We start from the raw sequence: 20,924 nt of genomic DNA, 5'->3' as shown, positions 1-20,924 counted from the left end.
ACTTCATGTTCCCCCGCTCTCCAGGTTATTTATGCTGCATTTGAAATCTCACTGACTTTCATCTCAAGTGCCTTCGTTTTTATATATTAAGATATTTTATTTATTTACATTTCAATATGAATATGAATTAACTTTGGTGACATTTTCAACACATATATTATCTCGATATATGTTGTTGTAATATATACTATAAAATCAAGAACAGTTGTTTTTCTTGGATATTACTATTCTGTCAGGCCTACTTGTCCGTTTATAAATTATGCGTAATATATGGTAACGCCTTTTTCGCTTCCCCTACTCATTGTTATTTGATAGTGCGTGTTTGTGTGAAGAACAATAAACGTCATGTTGCTATGCCAGTAAGAAAAGGAAACGTCGGCCAGTGACCGCGGTCAAGTGAAACAACAACAAAAAATGTCCTGACACCTGTTAGAAGTAATACATTTGAGTGAATGAAAAGGCATGGACCTAAGTAAAATAAGAAATTCGTTTGTTGGGACTTGATTGAGGCAGAAGAATAGCCGATTTACTTATGGCAAGTCCGGAGAGAAATAAGAAGATTCTGCTTGATATGGTGAAACAGCCCAGCAACGACCATTGTGCCGACTGTGGGGCCCCTGGTGAGTTATATTTAATAGAATACATGTTAAAACATTATTGATAGCCTCTAACATTTGACATATTTAGGTTACCATTGTGGTTAGGATATGGTACAGATAGGAACTGTAAAACAAAAGTTTAAAGTAGTGAAATATTGAGGGACCCCCAAACAGAAGCTATGTCTTCTATGAGACTATTTCATATTAATGATCGACAATTTCAGTGTGGTTGTCTATTGTTTATAGAATGTGGAGCATGAGCAAAAACCTAAGCCATGTAAGACATGTGAGTTATATTTGCATTTATTCCACTGGATTTCACTGCTGATTATGTTCTTACTACGACTGTGATGTGGTTGTCTCACCTAGCTATCTTAAGATGAATGCACTAACTATAAGTCACTTTGGATAAGAGCGTCTGCTAAATGACTAAAAAGTCAAATTAGTACAACCATGGCATGTCTTAAAGTTATAGTCCATTCAGTCAATGATTACAAGGGTTCCTCCTTTCCAGTAACTCTCTACAACTCATCAACCAGCCTAGAAAAAAACAACCAATCAAGGCATGACATACTACAAAGTCCAATATCCAAACTATAGTAATGTGGTGCAAAGGTATACAGGCTGCAAACATGTCCAGTGTCTGATTGATTGATACAGTGTCCTATTACTGCTATTCACAGAGCCAGACTGGGCCTCATACAAACTTGGTGTGTTTGTATGTGTGAACTGTTCTGGGACACATCGGGACTTTCCTGCCATCAGCCAGATAAAGTCCATACGCTTGGATATCTGGGATGATTCCCTAGTAGAGGTACAGTTTAACATGTCACCATGGCCCAGGAGTGTACCAAGGACCTTTACACCTTGAAGGATGTACTCTCAAGATCACTCAATAGTCACAATCCCTTTGATGTTGTCATGTTATAACATGCTTATTATGTTATTATTATGTTATAACGTTCCTATTATGTTTCTAATTGTAGTGTATGAAGACAAGGGGTAACGCAGCAGCCAATGCGTTCTATGAGAAGTGTGTTCCACCCTTCTACTACCGGCCACAGGAGAAGGACTGTGTGTGAGTGGAACTATATCAATGTCTTCATTCGCTCACTCAATTTAAGGAAGTGTAAATTGTGATGACTTGACAGTTGTTCATTCAGTGGAAGGATGTAGTATTATTTCAAGAGAAGAAGAAGAAACATCTTGGCGTCAATTAGCCTACAATTGACTGAGTTGGCAAATACTGCAGTGTTTGTGGTCGAAGTTGAGTCATATATTCAACACAAAAAGTTTGTATTTTTAAAATATTAGTTTTTGTATTTCAATCTTTAACCTTTTGGTTTCCTGACAGTGTTCTTAAAGATCAGTGGATACGTGCTAAGTATGAGAGGAGAGAATTCACAGGAGAGAATAACTCCCTTCAACAAGTTTATAGTTCAGGTAAGTGCTACATTTTGACAAGCCTTCATGGATAAGTCTATTTATTTTATTCAAATTGTCTAGGAACACAAGACATTACATCGCTGTCTACAGAGCAAGGCATAGAACCAAACGTACCAAAATACTGCGTATGAAGAGACGAGGGATACTAACTAAATCAATGTTTTGTATTGGTTGAATCACATTCAGGACTTTATGAAGGAATATTATGGAAGAAAGGCAAGGACAACAAGCAGTTCCTGAAAAGGAGATTCCTGCTCTCTGAAACAGACTTCACCTTGAGATACTTCACCAAGGAGGATGTAAGTTGGTTGAAATGCAGAAGACACATTTCAGTTGAATGTATTCAGTTGTACAACTGACTAGGTATCCCTCTTTCCCTTTAAGTAGCTTCTCTCCATCCTCTTCAATCAGATAACCCAGCTAACAAAATGTCGTCCTGGGTACGTGCCCAGAACGCTTTGGAAAAGTCACAGGGAACAACCCCAGTTACTTAAAACAATGGGACTCCCTAAATCTCTCTCAGATCATTACCAATCCCATGAGGTATGACCCCAAATACCCAGAAAGGCTACTCTCCTTGATGTTATCCTCACAAATAATCCTGATAGGTATCAGTCTGGTGTTTTTCTGAAGTGACCTTAGTGATCACTGTGTTCTGAATTGGCTGCTCAGTTAAATTACCTGTACTGATTTGTCATAGACGCTTGCTGAAAAACTTGAATGAGAAACCTTCCTTCATGACCGAGCCTCTGGAAATTAGCATAGAATCCGCTTGGTCCCCTCTGTCGAAGATGCTTGGACCTTTAAAAAAAAATATTTTCAATGGTATTGTTAAATTAACAGGCATGCCCCCATAAAGAAAATTATCATTAAAAACAGGTTCAGCCCCTGGTTCGACTGTGATCTGGCAGAGTTACTTCACCTCAAGAACACTATTTGATGAAATGGTCTGTATACAAATACTCAGGCTGACTGGCTGTTGTTCAGGCAATTGAGAAAGAGTGCACTCAGGCACGGAAGGCCAAAGTCAGTTACTTTAAGGAGCCGTTCTCTCTCTGTGGGTCTAACCCAAAGAAGTTCTGGAAAATGGTGAAAGACCTGGAGAATAAACCCTCCTCCTCACAGCTGCCCATGTCCCCCAATGTGGATAATGTGGTTGTGGCTGAGCTCTTTAATCATCACTTAATTGAGTCAGGATTCCTATTTGACTCAGCCATGCCTCCTTTCCCATCCAACACTTCCTCATCTCCCAGCCCTTCTAATGTGACTAGCCTTGATGCTACTCCCTCTTCTTCCCCTTCCTCGCTACTCAGCTTCTCCCTGCAGGCGGTCACTATGTCTGATGTGCTAAAGGGGCTCCTTATTAAACTTTACCCCAAAGAAGCATCTGGGACAGATGGCTTACATCCTTTCTTCTTTAAAGTTGCAGACCCTATAGTTGCCGAGCCTGTCTCTCCTCTCTGGGGAGGTTCCCAGTGCTTGGAAGGCAGCCACGCTGAAACCTTTATTTAAAGGGGAGATCAAGCTGATCCCAGCTCTTATAGGCTAATTTCTACAGGATCTTGCCCTGTTTACCAAAGTGTTAGAAAAACTTGTTAGTAATCAACTGACTGGCTTTCATGATGTCTATAGTATTCTCTCTGGTACGCAATCTGGTTTCCACTCTGGTTCAAATCAAATCAAATTTTATTTGTCACATACACATGGTTAGCAGATGTTAATGCGAGTGTAGCGAAATGCTTGTGCTTCTAGGTCCGACAATGAAGTAATAACCAATGAGTAATCTAACCTAACAATTCTACAACAACTACCTTATACACACAAGTGTAAAGGGATGAAGAATATGTACATAAAAATATATGAATGAGTGATGGTACAGAACGGCATACATATGAGATGAGTAATGTAGGGTATGTAAACAAAAGTGGCATTGTTTAAAGTGGCTAGTGATACATGTAGTACATAAAGATGGCAAGATGCAGTAGATGGTATAGGGTACAGTATATACATATGAGATGAGTAATGTAGGGTATGTAAACATTATATTAAGTGGCATTGTTTAAAGTGGCTAGTGATACATTTTTCCATTATTAAAGTGGTTGGAGTTGAGTCAGTATGTTGGCAGCAGCCACTCAATGTCAGTGGTGGCTGTTTAACAGTCTGATGGCCTTGAGATAGAAGCTGTTTTTCAGTCTCTCGGTCCCTGCTTTGATGCACCTGTACTGACCTCGCCTTCTGGATGATAGCGGGGTGAACAGGCAGTGGCTTGGGTGGTTGGTGTCCTTGATGATCTTTATGGCCTTTCTGTGACATCAGGTGGTGTGTGTGTCCTGGAGGGCAGGTAGTTTGCCCTGGTAATGCGTTGTGCAGACCTCCCTACCCTCTGGAGAGCCTTACGGTTGTGCATCTGGTTATGGATGTGTCACTGCAACCATAAAGGTCCTAAATTATGTCATCACTGCCTTTAACTCTAAGCATTGCTAAACTGCTATCTTTATTGACTTGGCCAAGGTTTTCGATACTGTAGACCATTCCATTCTTGTTGGTCGGCTAAGGTGTATTGGTGTCTCTGAGGGGTCTTTGGTCTGGTTTGCTAACTACCTCTTTCAAAGAGTGCAATATGTAAAGTCAGAACATCTGCTGTCTCAGCCCACCTGTCACCCCAATGCTCGAACCCAGGCTCCACGCTCTTCTCAATTTACATCAACAACATACCTCAGGCAATAGGCTCTTATCCACTTACAGTGCATTCGGAAAGTATTCAGACCTCTTGACTATTTCCACATTTTGTTACGTTACAGCCTTATCCTAAAATGGTTTCAATTGTTTTCTTCCGCTCATCAATCTACACACAATACCCCATAATGACAAAGCAAAAACATTTTTTTAAAACATTTTTGCAAATTTATAAAATAAAAAAAAACTGAAATATCACATTTACATAAGTAATCAGACCATTTACTTAGTACTTTGTTGAAACACCTTTGGCAGCGATTACAGCCTCAAGTCTTCTTGGGCATGACGCTACAAACTTATGGGTAGTTTCTCCCATTCTTCTCTGCGGAGCCTCTCAAACTCTGTCAGGTTGGTTTCATCAGACCAGAGAATCTTGTTTGTCATTGTCTGAGAGTCCTTTAGGTGCCTTTTGGCAAACTCCAAGTGGGCTGTCATGTGCCTTTTACTGAGGATTGGCTTCTGTCTGGCCACTCTACCATAACGGCCTGATTGGTGGAGTGCTGCAGAGATGGTTGTCCTTCTGGAAATTTTCTCCCATCTCCACAGAGGAACTCTGGAGCTCTGTCAGAGTGACCATCGGGTTCTTGGTCACCTCCCTGACCAAGGCCCTTCTCCCCGGATTGCTCAGTTTGGCCGGGCGACCAGCTCTAGGAAGCGTCTTGGTGGTTCCAAACTTCTTCCATTTAAGAATGATGGAGGCCACTGTGTTCTTGGGGACCTTCAATGCTGCAGTCATTTTTTAGTGCCCTTCTCTAGATCTGTGCCTTGACACAATCCTCGGAGCTCTATGGACTATTACTTTGACCTCATGGCTTGGTTTTTGCTCTGACATGCATTGTCAACTGTGGGACCTTATATAGACAGGTGTGTGTTTACCAAATCATGTCCAATCAATTGAATTTACCATGTCAAGTTGTAGAAACATCTCAAGGATGATCAATGGAAACAGGATGCACCTGAGCTCAATTTCAAGTCTCATAATAAAGGGTCTGAATCCTTATGTAAATAAGGTATTTCTGTTTTTTAATTTGAATAGATTTGCAAAAATGTCTAAAAACCTCATTATGGGGTATTATGTGTAGATTTAATTTTTTAAATCTATTTTAGAATAAGGCTGTAATGTAGCAAAATGTGGAAAAAGGGAAGGGGTCTGAGTACTTTCTGAATGCACTGCATCCACTTATATGCAGATGATACAGTCTTATAATCATCTGGCCCCTCCCCAAATTTTATATGGAATGCTCTACAACAAAGCTTTCTTAGTATCCAGCAAGCTTTCTCTGCCCTTAACCTTGTTGTGAACACCTCCAAAACAAAGGTTATGTCATTCGTTAGGAAGAATGTCTTACTGACACTGGTGGCTGCTTCGCGTGATGTTTTTTTTTTTAGCTCTACCATTTTGCCCTTTGTGCTGTTGTCTGTGCCTAATAATGTTTGGGCCATGTTTTGTGCTGCTACCATGTTGTGCTGCTGCCATGTTGTGTTGCTACCATGTTGTGTTGTTGTCATGTTTTGTGCTGCTACCATGTTGTGCTGCTGCCATGCTGTTTTGCTACCATGTTGTTGTCTTGCTATGTTTTTGTCATACTGTGTTTCTGCCATGTCTTGTTGTTGTCATGCTGTGTTGCTGCCATGTTTTGTTGTTGTTTTAGGTCTCTTTATGTAGAGTTGTGGTGTCTCTCTTGTTGTGATCCGTGTTGTCAATTTTTGTAGATTTTTTATCCCAGCCCCCGTCGCCACAAGAAGCCTTTCCCTCTTGCTAGGCCGTCATTGTCAATAAGAATTTGTTGTTAATTGACTTACCTGGTTAAATAAATGTTAAATATAAAATACCTGAGAAGGGCTCATCATAATGCTGCCTGTTGTGTATTATTGACCCTAGTCCAAGAAGCCCAAAGCAGTCATCTCTATGAAGGACCTCAATGCCGTGTTCCAGCCGGAAAAGATAGGCCACGCCCACGGGCTGCAAATCTCCTACCTGGAGGAAGAACGGACCAGAAACCTGTTTGTTTACCATGACAACAGCCAGGTAATAACCAATGACAAAACTTAATTGAAACGTTGTCATGAAGACGTCTAGAGATTCAAATTCCTCTCTCCTTCTAGGAAATTGTGTCCTGTTTCAATGCGATTCGGGCCACCCGGTTTGCTTACCTCAAGAAAGTCGACCCTAATGCCAGGGAGTGTGACGTGAGTACAAACTGTTTCAAAGTAGAAGTCTTGTATCGCCGTAACTGACATGATATGTCACAGGTGACGTCATACTTTCAAGGATGTCCTTGGTACAGATCTGTCTCCTTTCTATGTTTTTTGTTTGTGCAGCTTGTACCTTTGATAACCAGAAGTAGCATTAAAGAAGGCTACATGGAGAAAACCGGCCCCGCGGTTAGTAATCCATCAAATCCATTGAACATAGTAAAGTTCTAAAGTGATATACGCCGAGAGCACCAGAAACTCAACCTGTATGATGGTCAGCCAGGACTGATTCTGTATCTGTTCTTAGCAATGGGAGACATTCAAGAAGAGATGGTTCGTCTTAAACTTAACGGACAGAAAGATGTCCTACTTCAAAACTTCACTGGTAATGACAACAGAGAACATGCATAAGCCATTTGTATTTGTGGCGAAGAATGTTGTAACTAGTGTGTGTGTGTGTGTGTGTGTGTGTGTCTGGCTGTGTCTATGTGTGTATTGCTGTGTGTCCGTCCATAGGATGCTTTGGAACTAGGAGCTGTCTTCATCGGCACAGAGGTCCATGGCTACTCTGTGAGGGAGGTCCAGCCTAAGGGGAACCGCAGTGGCAGGTGGAGGTTCGGGGTCACCTTGGAGACGCCAGACAGGCAGTTTGTCTTCCTGTGTGACCAGGAGCAGGACCGGAGGGAGTGGATAGAAGCCTTCAAACTAGTAATCTCCCAGCCTATGCTACCGCAGCACTACAACAGTATGAAGACCATTCACTGTTCACCATGTTTACAATATACCAGCAGCATGATACTTATGATTATTATAAACATAGTCAATGACAAGAAATTATACTTTTGAGTAGCTGAAATAAGTTTTTTTTTATTTTTTATGATTGACAATGTGTCTTTATTTGTTTTTTCAGCTGAGGCAAACATGAGAAGGATGACAAAATGAATGGTGTATAAACTGGAGGAAAGGAAAGCAGCATTTACAGGAAGAAATGGCAATGTGTGAGGCTGGCTGCCTGTTTCAGAGAGCCTACCAGTGACAGGAGGAGGTTTCTCACAAGAGGGGATCAGTGAACTCTTCAATGGAGTCATGTTTATCGAAAAATGATGAGAGGCTAAATGAACTCAGGCTAAAGAGGCTAAACGAACTGAAGAGCTGCCAATGTGGACCAGCACTGGTAATCATTGCAAGTCACCATTATCCAGGGCACCTTGCAAACCGGTGACAGGACTGACTATTATGAGATGGGAACTGATGTCATTGTCAGGGACATTGGGAATGTAATATATACTTTCTATTAACTACTGTTCATATACACTGAGCGTATAAAACATTAAGGACAACTTCTTTCCATGACAGACTGGCCAGGTGAAGGCTATGATCCCTTATTGATGTCACTTGTTAAATCCACTTCAATCAGTGTCGATGACGGGGAGGAGGTTAAATAAGGATTTGTAAGCCTTGAGACAATGGAGACATGGATTGTGTATGTGTGCCATTCAGAGGGTGAATGGGCAAGACAAAATATTGAAGTGCCTTTGAACAGGATATGTTAGAAGGTGCCAGGCGCACCAGTTTGTGTCAAGAACTGCAACGCTGCTGGGTTTTTCATGCTCAGTAGTCACGTGTGTATCAAGAATGGTCCACCACCCAAAAGGACATCCAGCCAACTTGACACAACTGTGGGAAGCATTGGAGTCAACATGGGCCATGTTGGGCCTGCATCCCTGACACCTTGTAGAGGCCATGACATGTGACAGACCAATACCTCACGAGGTATTGTTCTCAAAATAAGGTCTGGGCATACTGCCAAATTGCAGCTACTGATAGTGAGGATTTGTTCAGTCAGCCACTTGCATGAACACAGAAATTGGTTATGAGAAAAGCACTAACATTAAAATTGCCATTACAAAGGCAGTCCCCACCGTTACCAGGATGTTAAGGATGTTGCTCTGGGTGGCCAGTCCACCTCACACCACAGGAGCAACAGAACAGCCACCAACTCCTTGAGACAAATCAAATGCTCCTTTAGAGCTGCATCTGGTGGCACCTCACAGAGACTGGAGAACAGCCGGCAACACTGCCCCCACACCACTCTCCACCACTTCTCTTCCCAGGAACTGCATGCAGATACACTGAGCTATGCCCAAGCCGTACACAGTCAAAGAGGCCCAATACAGATTTTGTAGCCACACTGCCCTCCACACCAACCTCTTCAATTCCCCCTAGAACCTCCCTCCTATGCCTCCAGAACAGGCCTATCACAGCACAGCTCAACCAGACCCAGCCCATCACAGCACATCTGTCACACCCTGATCTGTTTCACCTGTCCTTGTGCTCGTCTCCACCCCCCTCCAGGTGTCATCCATCTTCCCCATTATCCCCTGGGTACTGATACCTGTGTTCTTTGTTTGCCTGTTGCAGGTTCGTCTTGTTTGTCAAGTCAACCAGCGTTTTGTCTCAGCTCCTGCTTTCCTCCAGTCTCTCTTTTTCTCGCCCTCCTGGTTTAGACCCTTGCCTGTCCTGACCCTGAGCATGCCTGCCGTCCTGTACCGTTGCCCACTACTCTGGATTATCGACCCATGCCTGCCTTGATCTGTCGTTTGCCTTCCACTATTACTGTAATAAAAAAAATCTTCAACACAGTCTGCATTGGGGTCTTACCTGAAACCTAATATCTCTACCCGACCCGGCCCATCACAGCACACTGTCGAGGGTAGTGCACCACATGATGCAGTCCACACCATGCATCATTCACATCATCAGCCCTCATATGCTGAGAGTTTGGAGCTTCGCCAGCCACACTGTCCTCCACACCACCCTCCTCAATTCCCGCCACAACCTCTCTCCCAGGCTAGTTTCGGTTTCCCTCCCTACTCCCATCCCCAGGTCAGGCCTGAGACACTCCTGCCCCCCATGGAAGCCCCAACCCTGCAACAGGAGCCACACCAAGGCCTCCTGTGCACACCCAGAAGAATGCAGCACTGGCAGCCACTCCGGTCCTCTGTAGCAGCTCCACTCCTTTGGTGGGAGCTTCATCCGGGTGGACTGAGCTCTGCCAACACTGCTCTCCCAGTTCCTGGCCCAGCCTCTGCGTCCTGTGACTTGAGGGACGACTGCCAAATGCTCAGTTTGTTCTGCTCTCACGTGGTTGCCAGGGGCCTTGGCAAAGGTTCAGCTCACTCAAAAAATAGTTACAGATGATCTTATGCCTGTTAACTCTTATGTGAATAAGCTGAATACGCCCTCTGACTTTAAATCTCGAAGGGGGCTTGGGATAATGCACCTAAATGTGCGAAGTATGATTTTAAAAATGAACACAATTGACATTTGAGTACAAGACTAGTGTCCTGACGTTCTGGTTCTCTCGGAAACATGGTTCAATGGTTCTGTCTTTGATAAAGACATTGAAGTAAATTATTATAATGTATTCAGATGTGACAGATTACAGAAAGGGGGAGGAGTGGCCATATACGTCAAATATAACTCACGGTGTCATAAGAAAAAATTTACCCCCCTCCCCAACATTAAAAATATTTTCACATGACCCTCCCCTTTTACTGTGAAATACATTTAACACCCTTCCCCCCCTCATAGTATGAACTAAAAATAATGTTTTTGACCACAAGTAACAATAACTGTAGTGACCCAATGTTCATAAATGTTGAAATTGAATTTGCCCCGTCAGAATACTTTTGTAGCTCAGTTGATGCCAAGCAGGGCTACTTGGACTGACCCCATTTTGGTTGACTGAGATTTCTCGGGATTGAGAAGTCTCAAATATACACTACCAGTCAAAAGTATGGACACACCTACTCATTCTAGGGTTTTTCTTTATTTTTATTATTTTTTACATTGTAGAATAATATTGAATACATCAAAACTATGAAAGAACACATCACATAGTAACCAAAATAGTGTTAAACAAATCTAAATAGATTTTATAATTTAGATTCAAAGTAGCCACCCTTTGCCTTGATGACAGCTTTGCACAGTCTTGGCATTCTCTCAACCAACTTCACCAGGAATGCTTTTCCAACAGTCTTGAAGGAGTTCCCACATATGCTGAGCACTTGTTAGCTGCTTTTCCTTCATGCTGCGGTTCAACTCATCCCAAACCATCTCAATTGGGTAGAGATCAGGTGATTGTGGAGGCCAGGTCATCTGACGCAGCACTCAATTCGACCATGAAGGCCTGATTCACTCAGTTTCCTCTGAACAGTTGATGTTGAAATGTGTCTGTTACTTGAACTCTGTGAATAATTTATTTGGGCTGCAATCTGAGGTGCAGTTATTATAATGAACTTAACCTCTCCAGCAGAGGTAACTCTGGGTCTTCCTTTCATGTGGCAGTCCTCATGAAAGCCAGTTTCATCATAGCACTTCATGGTTTTTGTGACTGCACTTGAAGAAACTTTCAAAGTTATTGAAGTTTTCCAGATTGACTGACCTTCTTGTCTTAAAGTAATAAAGGACTATCGTTTGTTTCTCTTTGTTTATTTGAGCTGTTCTTGCCATAATATGGACTTGGTCTTTTACCAAATAGAGCTATCAAGTGTACCCTACCTTGTCACAACACAACTGATTGGCTGAAACGCATTGAGAAGGAAAGAAATTCCACAAATTAACTTTTAACAAGGCACACCTGTTAATTGAAATGCATTCCACGTGACTACCGCATGAAGCTGGTTGAGAGAATGCCAAGCGTGTGCAAAGCTGTCATCAAGGCAAAGGGTGGCTACTTTGAAGAATCTCAAATATATTTTGTTTTGTTTAACACTTTTTTGGTTAATACATGATTCCATATGTGTTATCTCTTGTTGTGATGTGTGTTTTGTCCTATATTTATATTGTATTTAAAAAAATCTATAATAATAATCCCAGGCCCCCGTCTCCGCATGAGGCCTTTTGCCTTTTGGTAGGCCGTCATTGTAAATAAGAATTTGTTCTTAACTGACTTGCCTAGTTACCTTAAAGGTCCAATGTAAGACCACTCTGATTACCTTAAAGGTCCAATGTAAGACCACTCTGATTACCTTAAAGGTCCAATGTAAGACCACTCTGATTACCTTAAAGGTCCAATGTAAGACCACTCTGATTACCTTAAAGGTGCAATGTAAGACAACTCTGATTACCTTAAAGGTCCAATGTAAGACCACTCTGATTACCTTAAAGGTCCAATGTAAGACCACTCTGATTACCTTAAAGGTGCAATGTAAGACCACTCTGATTACCTTAAAGGTCCAATGTAAGACCACTCTGATAATCTTAATGGTCCAATGTAAGACCACTCTGATTATCTTAAAGGTGCAATGTAAGACCACTCTGATTATCTTAAAGGTCCAATGTAAGACCACTCTGATTATCTTAAAGGTCCAATGTAAGACCACTCTGATTATCTTAAAGGTGCAATGTAAGACCACTCTGATTATCTTAAAGGTCCAATGTAAGACCACTCTGATTACCTTAAAGGTCCAATGTAAGACCACTCTGATTACCTTAAAGGTCCAATGCAGCTGTTTTTATAACAATATCAAATCCTTTCTGATAGCAATTATGTACCTTACTATGATTGTTTTCTATTAAAATGGTAAAAAATTATGCTAGGACTGTCTGGGAGTGGCCTGAGTGGGAGAGGAAAACTGAAAACGACCTGTTATTGGTAGAGAGGTTTGGAACTCTTATTGGTCTATTAACTCATTTACCACTTGGGGATGTCACCAGCCATGCCAAAACTCCATCCCCCCAAAACAGGCAGACATTTCAGGCTGTCTTTTAAAACAGCTCTTACACTGAAGGGGCATTATTATAATTTCCACAACTGCAGAGTACTACTCCAACCATTTAGTGTGGAAATATATATAAAGCACATTTAAATCACGTTTTTGACTGCACTGAACCTTTAAAGCAGAAAAGGAGGGTGATCTGCACATCCTACACTTGAGAATACCAGTTTGGGCAAAAAAATAAAATCAGGTGGCAATGCTTTCAGTAGGAGAGAAAGTTATGGTTATATACAGTTTTGAGGTGAGTGAATATATTAACCAGAAAATGGCAGTCTTGGAAGTGTCTAACTTTTTAACAATTATAACACTATAGGTGCACAAGGCGAGACCCAGATGCAGACACTGGAGGCAGATGGTTTGAGTCTTGATATTTATTTAACAAATCCAAAAGGGGTTGGGGTTATTTTATTAACAATCCATAAGGGGTTGGCAAGAGAATAGTCATGGAAAGGCAAAAGGTCAAAACCAGTTCAGAGTCTAGGAGGTACAGTGTGGCAGGCAGGCTCCGGGTCAGGGCAGGCAGAATGGTCAGGTAGAGAGTCCAGAAAACCGTCAAGGGTCAAAAGCCGGGAGGACTAGCAAAAGAGAATAGAAGCAGGAGTACGGAAAACCGCTGGTTGACTTGAAAAACATACAAGACGAACTGGCACAGAGAGACAGGAAACACAGGGATATATTCACCAGGGAAAATAAGCGACACCCGGAGGGGGTGGATACAATCACAAGACAAGTGAAACAGATCAGGGTGTGACAAATACAACCAACAGACGTTATACAAGACAAGCCTACAGTTGCATTGATTGACATATTCTCATGAAACTTCTCTCTCAGCAATGAGCAACAGCCTCAAGACACAGACATACTGTATTTCCGTGCTTTCAAACACACACACAGAAAGAGAGAGATCATTAATTGGTGTTTATTAATTAGGTACATTTTTTTCTTCGAGTGGAAAAATCCCTTTCGGAAAATTTGCAATCTGCCTTACTGTACTTCCCCTTACTGCACTTTCGGTTTCAATTCAGGCATTCTAGCCTACACACCGAACCGCAATGGCGTTGCTACATGAAGAACTTCTTACAGATATAGGAAAATGTCTCACATGTTCAATATGCTTTGACATTTTCACTGATCCGGTGACTTTAACTTGTGGCCACAGTTATTGTATGAAATGTTTAGAGGATTATCTACTTGGAAAAGCGAAGACGAGGAAGGATTGTCCCGGTTGCAGAGGAAAAATTCGAACAGGTTTTAAACTGAATAAAAATGTTCTACTTTGTAACATCGTGAATGTTCATTACGAACATAAACGTTTTGTATCCACTGAAGATTTTACAAAAGGACATGAAATGGAAGTGGTAAGTTAAAACGTTTTTAATTTTTTTTATGAACAGAGTATGCTTATTGACTCCTGTCACGATCAACGTCGCTACATAATAACACGGAATTTTAAATAGGAATACATCAGTTTGGAGGATTCACTTTTATTTATTTTTTACCATAAACAAGTGCACAACTATAAATAACTTTATAGTAGTTATCAATTAGTAGAAATAGTTTAATTGTATTATATAATATTACATTATATAATTGTCAGGACTTCAAAGAGGATAAAGCTGAAGAATGTGTGGCCTCACACTCACAACAGACTGATATCAACAGACCATCTGAGCTGGGAAGTACTATTCAACAGCAACAGGTAAACTTTCCAGATACAGTATTTACAGTAGGCTACAACTTCCTCCTTAGTTGGTTTTATTTTTTAAAGATCATATTTTTTAAAGATCATATTTTTTAAAGTTAATTTTCATGCTCCTGTATTGTGTTATCTTGTCATATAGATGGAGGCCCCTGTTGTTATAAATGACACAAGCTCAGAAGTGACAGATGACAGATGTCCAGATGTCCCAGCCTCCCATGATGGTCGGGTTCAGGAGTTGCCTATCTCCCCTCCTTCAAATGACAGACACCGGGCTGAAGGTAGACTGTAGGATTTGTCCTATTCTTGAGTCTCATTTGAATATTACTCCTTATAATGTACTGAATACTGTAAATATAATGTGCTGTTTTCACCAATCAACCACTAGATGGGGTAGCCTATATACAATATAGCCATTCGAAGACATCTGTTGAATTAGAGTACATCAGATACCAGTGGATTAAAGTACTTGAATAAAAATACTTTAAAGTACTACTTAAGTAGTTTTGGGGGGTATCTGTACTTAACTTTTAATATTTTGGACAACTTTTACTTTTACTTCACTACATTCCTAAATAAAATAATGTAATTTTTACTCCATACATTTTCCCTGACACCCAAAAGTACTGGTTATCTTTTGAATGCTTAGCAGGACAGGAAAATGGTACAATTCACACACTTATCAAGAAAACAATCCAGGTCATCCCTACTGCCTCTGATCTGGTGGACTCACTAAACACAAATGCTTTGTTTGTAAATGACGTTGGAATGTGCCCTTGGCTATCCGTAATTTAAAAAACAAGAAGATTGTGCTGTCTAGTTGGCTTAATATAAAGAATTTGACATGATTTATACTTTTACTTTTGATACTTAAGTATATTTTAGCAATTACATTTACTTTTGATACTTAAGTATATTTGAAACCAAATACTTTTAGACTTTTACCCCAGCATTATTTTACTGGGCGACTTTCCCATTTACTTCAGTCATTTTCTATTATAAAGGAACACTCCACCCAAAAACAATATTTTGGTATTTTCAAAATGCATGATACAGGGAGGATTTTGGTATTTTGAAAGTTACATATCTTGAAAACTTGATTGCTGACAAGCAAACATTTTGGGACTTTGTCAACAAAGAACTAATGAAACAAATAGTTTTTGATGGGATTTTTTTTTAATGGTATCTTTACTTTTACTGAAGTATGACAATTAGGTCATTTTTTCCATCATGGTCAGATACAGTAGGCTGATAAACTTGACTGTGTTCATCTAATGACTTCAATCTCACATTTTGTCCATGTCTGTCAGCAGGCTTTGCCCCTCCACCCCATCCTCTGCCTGGGGTCAGCTTCTCCTGGCTCACCTTCAACCCAGCCCTAGGCCACAGGAGCCTGACCTTCATACCCAAAGAGCACAGAGTGGTGACCAAGAGGACGTCCTCCGCATGCCATGACGGCCGCTTTGACATCAGCCAGTGGATGGCGGAGCAGGAGTTCAGCGAAGGCTGCCACTATTGGGATGTAGATACGTCGGCGAGCGTGGGCTGGGCTGTCGGGGTTTCCTACCCCAGCATCGGCCGCAGAGATCAGCTGGGTCGCACAGCCAACTCCTGGTGCCTGGAGTGGAGCAGGAACAAGCTCTGCTACTGGCACGATAACATAGAGGAGTTTATCAAACATGGCTGCCCCAGTATCGTTAGACTGGCTCTGGATGTGACGAATGGGACCTTGTCATTTTATAGCCTGTCTGACAGTCAGACTCTGCTGCATTGTGTGGAGGAGGGATTCACAGAGCCAGTGAGGCCAGTGTTCTGGCTGTTTGGGCTGAAGCTAAACAATGCTCTGTCCTTTCCTCCTTGCGTGTCATAAGGATATGTGAGGATGGGGACAACATAAAGAGTTGTCTGTTTACGAGTGAGATAAATAAAATAACATATTTAGTAATTAATATATTTAGCACAATATTCCTATTAGAGGTCAAAATAAAATGACAATCACCCATATTTTTAATGTTGCTTTTTTATTTCACCCAAAGAGTGTATGGAGTTTTGCGTTGTTATAGTAGCTGTACAATATTTGTCTCCTCGCTCGCCTCGTTGGAGGCGGGTCGTAATTTCATGTTCAGGCTAGCTTGCGCGGTCGTAACACTCAAGTTTGTGTGCAGACGAATGACTAATAATATAAATGTCAACCTCAGCAGCTATGCTTTATGTCTGAGAGGTTAACTCTTTCAAAGGACCCGTTTGGTAATATCATTCAGTGCAGGGCATTTACTACAGTTAGGTTTATGTTGGTGAAGCTCAACTGGGAAAATGCAAACGTAAGTCAGGCCACATAGCGGAACGCTGGCTGTATTAAACCACACGAGAACATAAATGATTTCATGAAAGCATTTGCAGATTTGGTCTTCAGCAGTGGTGAAGATGCGGAAGGACGTCAGAATATTACTGGTGGGAGAGCGTAAGTGGATTTGTTTTGGTCTACTCCGTAGTTCTGTTTTACTGTCAAGCTCGAACCTGCATGCATGACAGCCAGCTGGAGGAGCGGGTAATGCTGATGAAAGGACTCTGAGGAATAACGTTATCTAGCCAGCTGTGTTCCACTAGGTTCATCCAGTTTTATAGCTAACGTTACACTACCACATACACACACCATGGTGTTAACTACACACTACTCAGCTAGTAGTGTCATAACATGGCTATCTAGCTAGTATCCTTAACAATTTGATGTTTAGACCCAAGTGACATTCGCTATTTACCATATGCTGTGAGGTTGACAAACTGCCTGTCCACATTACTTGTTTGTCATATCAATGCATGGTTTGCCGTTGATATCTAAGCAATCTAGAACCGGCTTCCTATTTCGCAACAAAGCCTCCTTCACTCATGCTGCCAAACATATCCTTGTAAAACTGACTATCCTACCGATCCTTGACCTCGGCGATGTCATTTACAAAATAGCCTCCAACACTCTACTCAGCAAATTGGATGCAGTCTATCACAGTGCCATCCGTTTTGTCACCAAAGCCCCATATAGTACCCACCACTACGACCTGTATGCTCTCGTTGGCTGGCCCTCTACATATTCGTCGCCAAACACACTGGTTCCAGGTCATCTGTAAGTCTTTGCTAGGTAAAGCCCCACCTTATCTCAGCTCACTGGTCACCATAGCAACACCCACCCGTAGCACGCGCTCCAGCAGGTATATTTCACTGGTCATCCCCAAAGCCAACACTTCCTTTGACCGCCTTTCCTTACAATTCTCTGCTGCCAATGATTGGAACAAATTGCAAAAATCACTGATGCTGGATGGAGTCTTATATCTCCCTCTTTAACTTTAAGCATCAGCTGTCAGAGCAGTTTACCAATCACTGTACCTGTACACAACCAATCTGTAAAGAGCACACCCTACTACCTCATCCCCATATTATTTATCTTCTTGCTCTTTTGCACCCCTGTATCTCTACTTGCACATCATCATCTGCACATCTATCACTCCAGTGTTAATGCTAAATTGTAATTATTTCACCTCTATGGCCTATTTATTGCCTTACCTCCCTACTCTTCTACATTTGCACACACTGTACATAGATTGTTCTACTGTGTTATTGACTGTACGTTTGTTTATGTGTAACTCTGTTGTTTTTGTCGCACTGCTTTGCTTTATCTTGGCCGGGTCGCAGTTGTAAATGAGAACTTGTTCTCAACTGGCCTATCTGTTAAATAAAGGTGAAATAAAAATTAAGTTTGCCTTAGCTAAATGTCAGCTTTAGTTAATGTGTTCAAAACATTCACTCTCTCACCTAGGTAGCACCTGTCCACTTTAAATATACTTTTGGCCATGAAGTGTATTTCAGCCACACCCTTTGCTGACAGGTGAATAAAATCAAGCACACAGCCATGCAATCGAGGCCGCCGAGGGCTGAAGTGCGTAAAAATTGTCTGTCCTCAGTTGCAACACTCACTACCAAGTCCCAAACTGCCTCTGGAAGCAACGTCAGCACAATAACTGTTTGTCGGGAGCTTCATGAAATGGGTTTCCATGGCCGAGCAGCCAAGCCTAAGATCACCATGCGCAATGCCAAGCGTCGACTGGAGTGGTGTAAAGCTTACCGCTTATGGACTATGGAGCAGTGGAAACGCGTTCTCTGGAGTGATCTGGCAGTCCGACAGTCGAACCTGGGTTTGGCAGATGCCAGGAGAACTTTACCTGCCCGAATGCATAGTGCAAACTGTAAAGTTTTTTTGGGTAGGAATAATGATCTGGGGCTGTTTTTTTGGTTCGGGCTAGACCCCTTACTTCCAGTGAAGGGAAATCTTAACGCTACATCATAAAATTGCATTCTAGACCAGGCCTGGGCAATTATTTTCCATGGAGGGCCACATTAGAATATATTTTTGCCATTGCATGCCAGAATCATATTACAGGATTATACATCATGTGTATGACTGTGTTTACAGATATCTACTGTAAACACAGTAAATCTACTGTAAATCACATCCAGACATGCTACTTAACTTTTTTAACCACATTCATGTTCTCCTTTTGGTAGGTATTTTCATTATTAAACATGCAATGAACTACACAGAAGGAAAAGTACACTGTGCATTCAGCACCACGGACAGAACTCTTGTTAACGGGTATGCACAAAAACACAAGAAATTGAGAGCTCAACATTGCATTTAAACTACTCAATCAGTGTGAGGGGTGAAGTATCTGATGGGCATTGACTAGAGCAGTGAAGTCGGATATAGTTTCTGACGTTGCTTTGCGCAGGATTGCAGAGAGAGTCAGTAAGAGATGATCTGTGCCTTGACTTGATATTTTCAGTGATATTTCATCACTGAAAATGTCTGTTCACATGCATAGGTTGACCCAAACAGTACAAACATCAACTGTAGATGTAATATGTCATTTTTTTATTTGTAATTTAAAAAATGACATATTAAATGTGTAATAAATTTGCAAACATTTATATACCTGTTTTTGCTTTGTCATTATTGGGTATTATTTATAGATTGGGGGGGGGGGTTTAAGACATTTTTGTAACAATGTGGAAAAATTCAAGGGGTCTGAATACTTTCTGAATGCACTGTTTTTGTTTATACAGCGACCCAGGGCTCTATCTTTCACATTTGCCAAATTCAATTATCTTCCCTTCTAAAGCAAAGCCCAATTGTGATTTAGTAAGCTGTCAAGTCGCTCTGTCTGGCCACGAATGGGCTTAGAGCCAATGCTCATGTCTTAGATTTGGGAGGCAACTTGGTGTAGGAGATGAGGGATAGAATATTTCACTGCCGCAGCATCACTATCTCACCGTGTGTGTGAAGCACAGAGACAGACTGCCAATTTGTACAAAGCATAAAGAGGCTTGCCATCTGATGGTAGAAATGTGCAGAGAAACAATGCATGACAGGCTGCACTTCTAAAACAGTTACTTTACGTACACATAACAATGCAATAGAAAGTGAGGCTGAGCAAATACCCTTTTCTTCTGTCAATTCTAGAATGGAGAAGAGTCTCATTGCCAGGCGTGACACTGAGCCAGTATGACATCCTCTTTGTCTTTTTTTCCAACAGCCAAGGTGGGGAAGACTTCCCTGATCATGTCGCTGGTCAGCGAGGAGTTCCCACAGGTGGTACGTAAAAAAGCTTCCTGGAACCTCTGTGTTTAGTAAATAGATTTAATAATGTCTATTCAGTCTATGAAGCACTTTCCTCAAACTGAGAGTGCTTTGAATTGTATTTGGTAGACTGTTAACTCCCTGTGGGAAATGCACATCTTGATGATCAGCAATAATACTAATAAACAGTTATAATACATGCATTACCTACAGTTGAAGTTGGAAGTTTACTTACACCTTAGCCAAATACATTTAAACTCAGTTTTTCACAATTCCTGACATTTAACCCTAGTAAAAATTCCCTGTTTTAGGTCAGTTAGGATCACCACTTTTATTTTATGTGAAATGTCAGAATAATAGTAGGGAGAATGATTTATTTAAACTTTCATCACATTCCCAGTGGGTCAAACTTTTACATACACTCAATTAGTATTTGGTAGTATTGCCTTTAATTGTTTAATAACCTGTTGTGACTAGGGGGTAGTATTTTCATTTTTTGAAAAAAAAACGTTCCCGTAGTAAACGGGATATTTTGTCAGGAAAATATGCTAGAATATGCATATAATTGACAGCTTAGGATAGAAAACACTCTAAAGTTTCCAAAACTGTAAACATATTGGTTGTGAGTATAACAGAACTGATGTTACAGGTGAAAGCCTGAGAAAAAATCCAATCCGGAAGTGCCCCATGTTTTGAAAGCGCTGCGTTCCAATGAGTCCCTATTGAGCAGTGAATGGGCTATCAACCAGATTACTCTTTCTCCGTATTCCCGTTGGTGTCTACAGCATTGTGAGGTAGTTTTACGCATTTATGTTGAAGAATACCCTTAAGCGGCTACA

The 20,924-nt window shown here is 41.3% G+C and overlaps 2 protein-coding genes across 3 annotated transcripts; both read left to right on the top strand.

Annotated features, from left to right (window-relative positions):
- The first annotated feature begins 36 nt into the window (after window positions 1-36).
- Window positions 37-10,519, top strand: LOC139370364 (arf-GAP with dual PH domain-containing protein 2-like). The gene is made up of 11 exons (XM_071109801.1): window positions 37-620; window positions 1,283-1,413; window positions 1,586-1,677; window positions 1,954-2,042; window positions 2,232-2,344; window positions 6,664-6,810; window positions 6,888-6,971; window positions 7,104-7,166; window positions 7,285-7,362; window positions 7,494-7,722; window positions 7,888-10,519. Exons 1-11 carry the CDS (start codon window positions 533-535, stop codon window positions 7,917-7,919), a joined length of 1,146 nt encoding a protein of 381 aa, XP_070965902.1. The 5' UTR covers window positions 37-532; the 3' UTR covers window positions 7,920-10,519.
- A 3,242-nt stretch (window positions 10,520-13,761) lies between these two features.
- On the top strand, window positions 13,762-19,438 carry LOC139370362 (E3 ubiquitin-protein ligase RNF135-like). 2 transcript variants are annotated; one of them, XM_071109800.1, is made up of 4 exons: window positions 13,762-14,118; window positions 14,358-14,459; window positions 14,602-14,740; window positions 15,773-19,438. In XM_071109800.1, the coding sequence occupies exons 1-4, from the start codon at window positions 13,813-13,815 to the stop codon at window positions 16,327-16,329; spliced, it is 1,104 nt and encodes a 367-aa protein (XP_070965901.1). In that variant the 5' UTR covers window positions 13,762-13,812; the 3' UTR covers window positions 16,330-19,438. The 2 variants fall into 2 exon arrangements, with proteins under 2 accessions (XP_070965901.1, XP_070965900.1); XM_071109799.1 differs by having other exon boundaries at window positions 13,775-14,118; window positions 15,770-16,455.
- Window positions 19,439-20,924: the final 1,486 nt, after the last annotated feature.

The sequence above is a fragment of the Oncorhynchus clarkii genome, chromosome 17 (genome assembly GCF_045791955.1).
Source record: "Oncorhynchus clarkii lewisi isolate Uvic-CL-2024 chromosome 17, UVic_Ocla_1.0, whole genome shotgun sequence".
NCBI lineage: Eukaryota > Metazoa > Chordata > Actinopteri > Salmoniformes > Salmonidae > Oncorhynchus > Oncorhynchus clarkii.
This window is presented reverse-complemented; position numbering and strand designations above follow the sequence as displayed.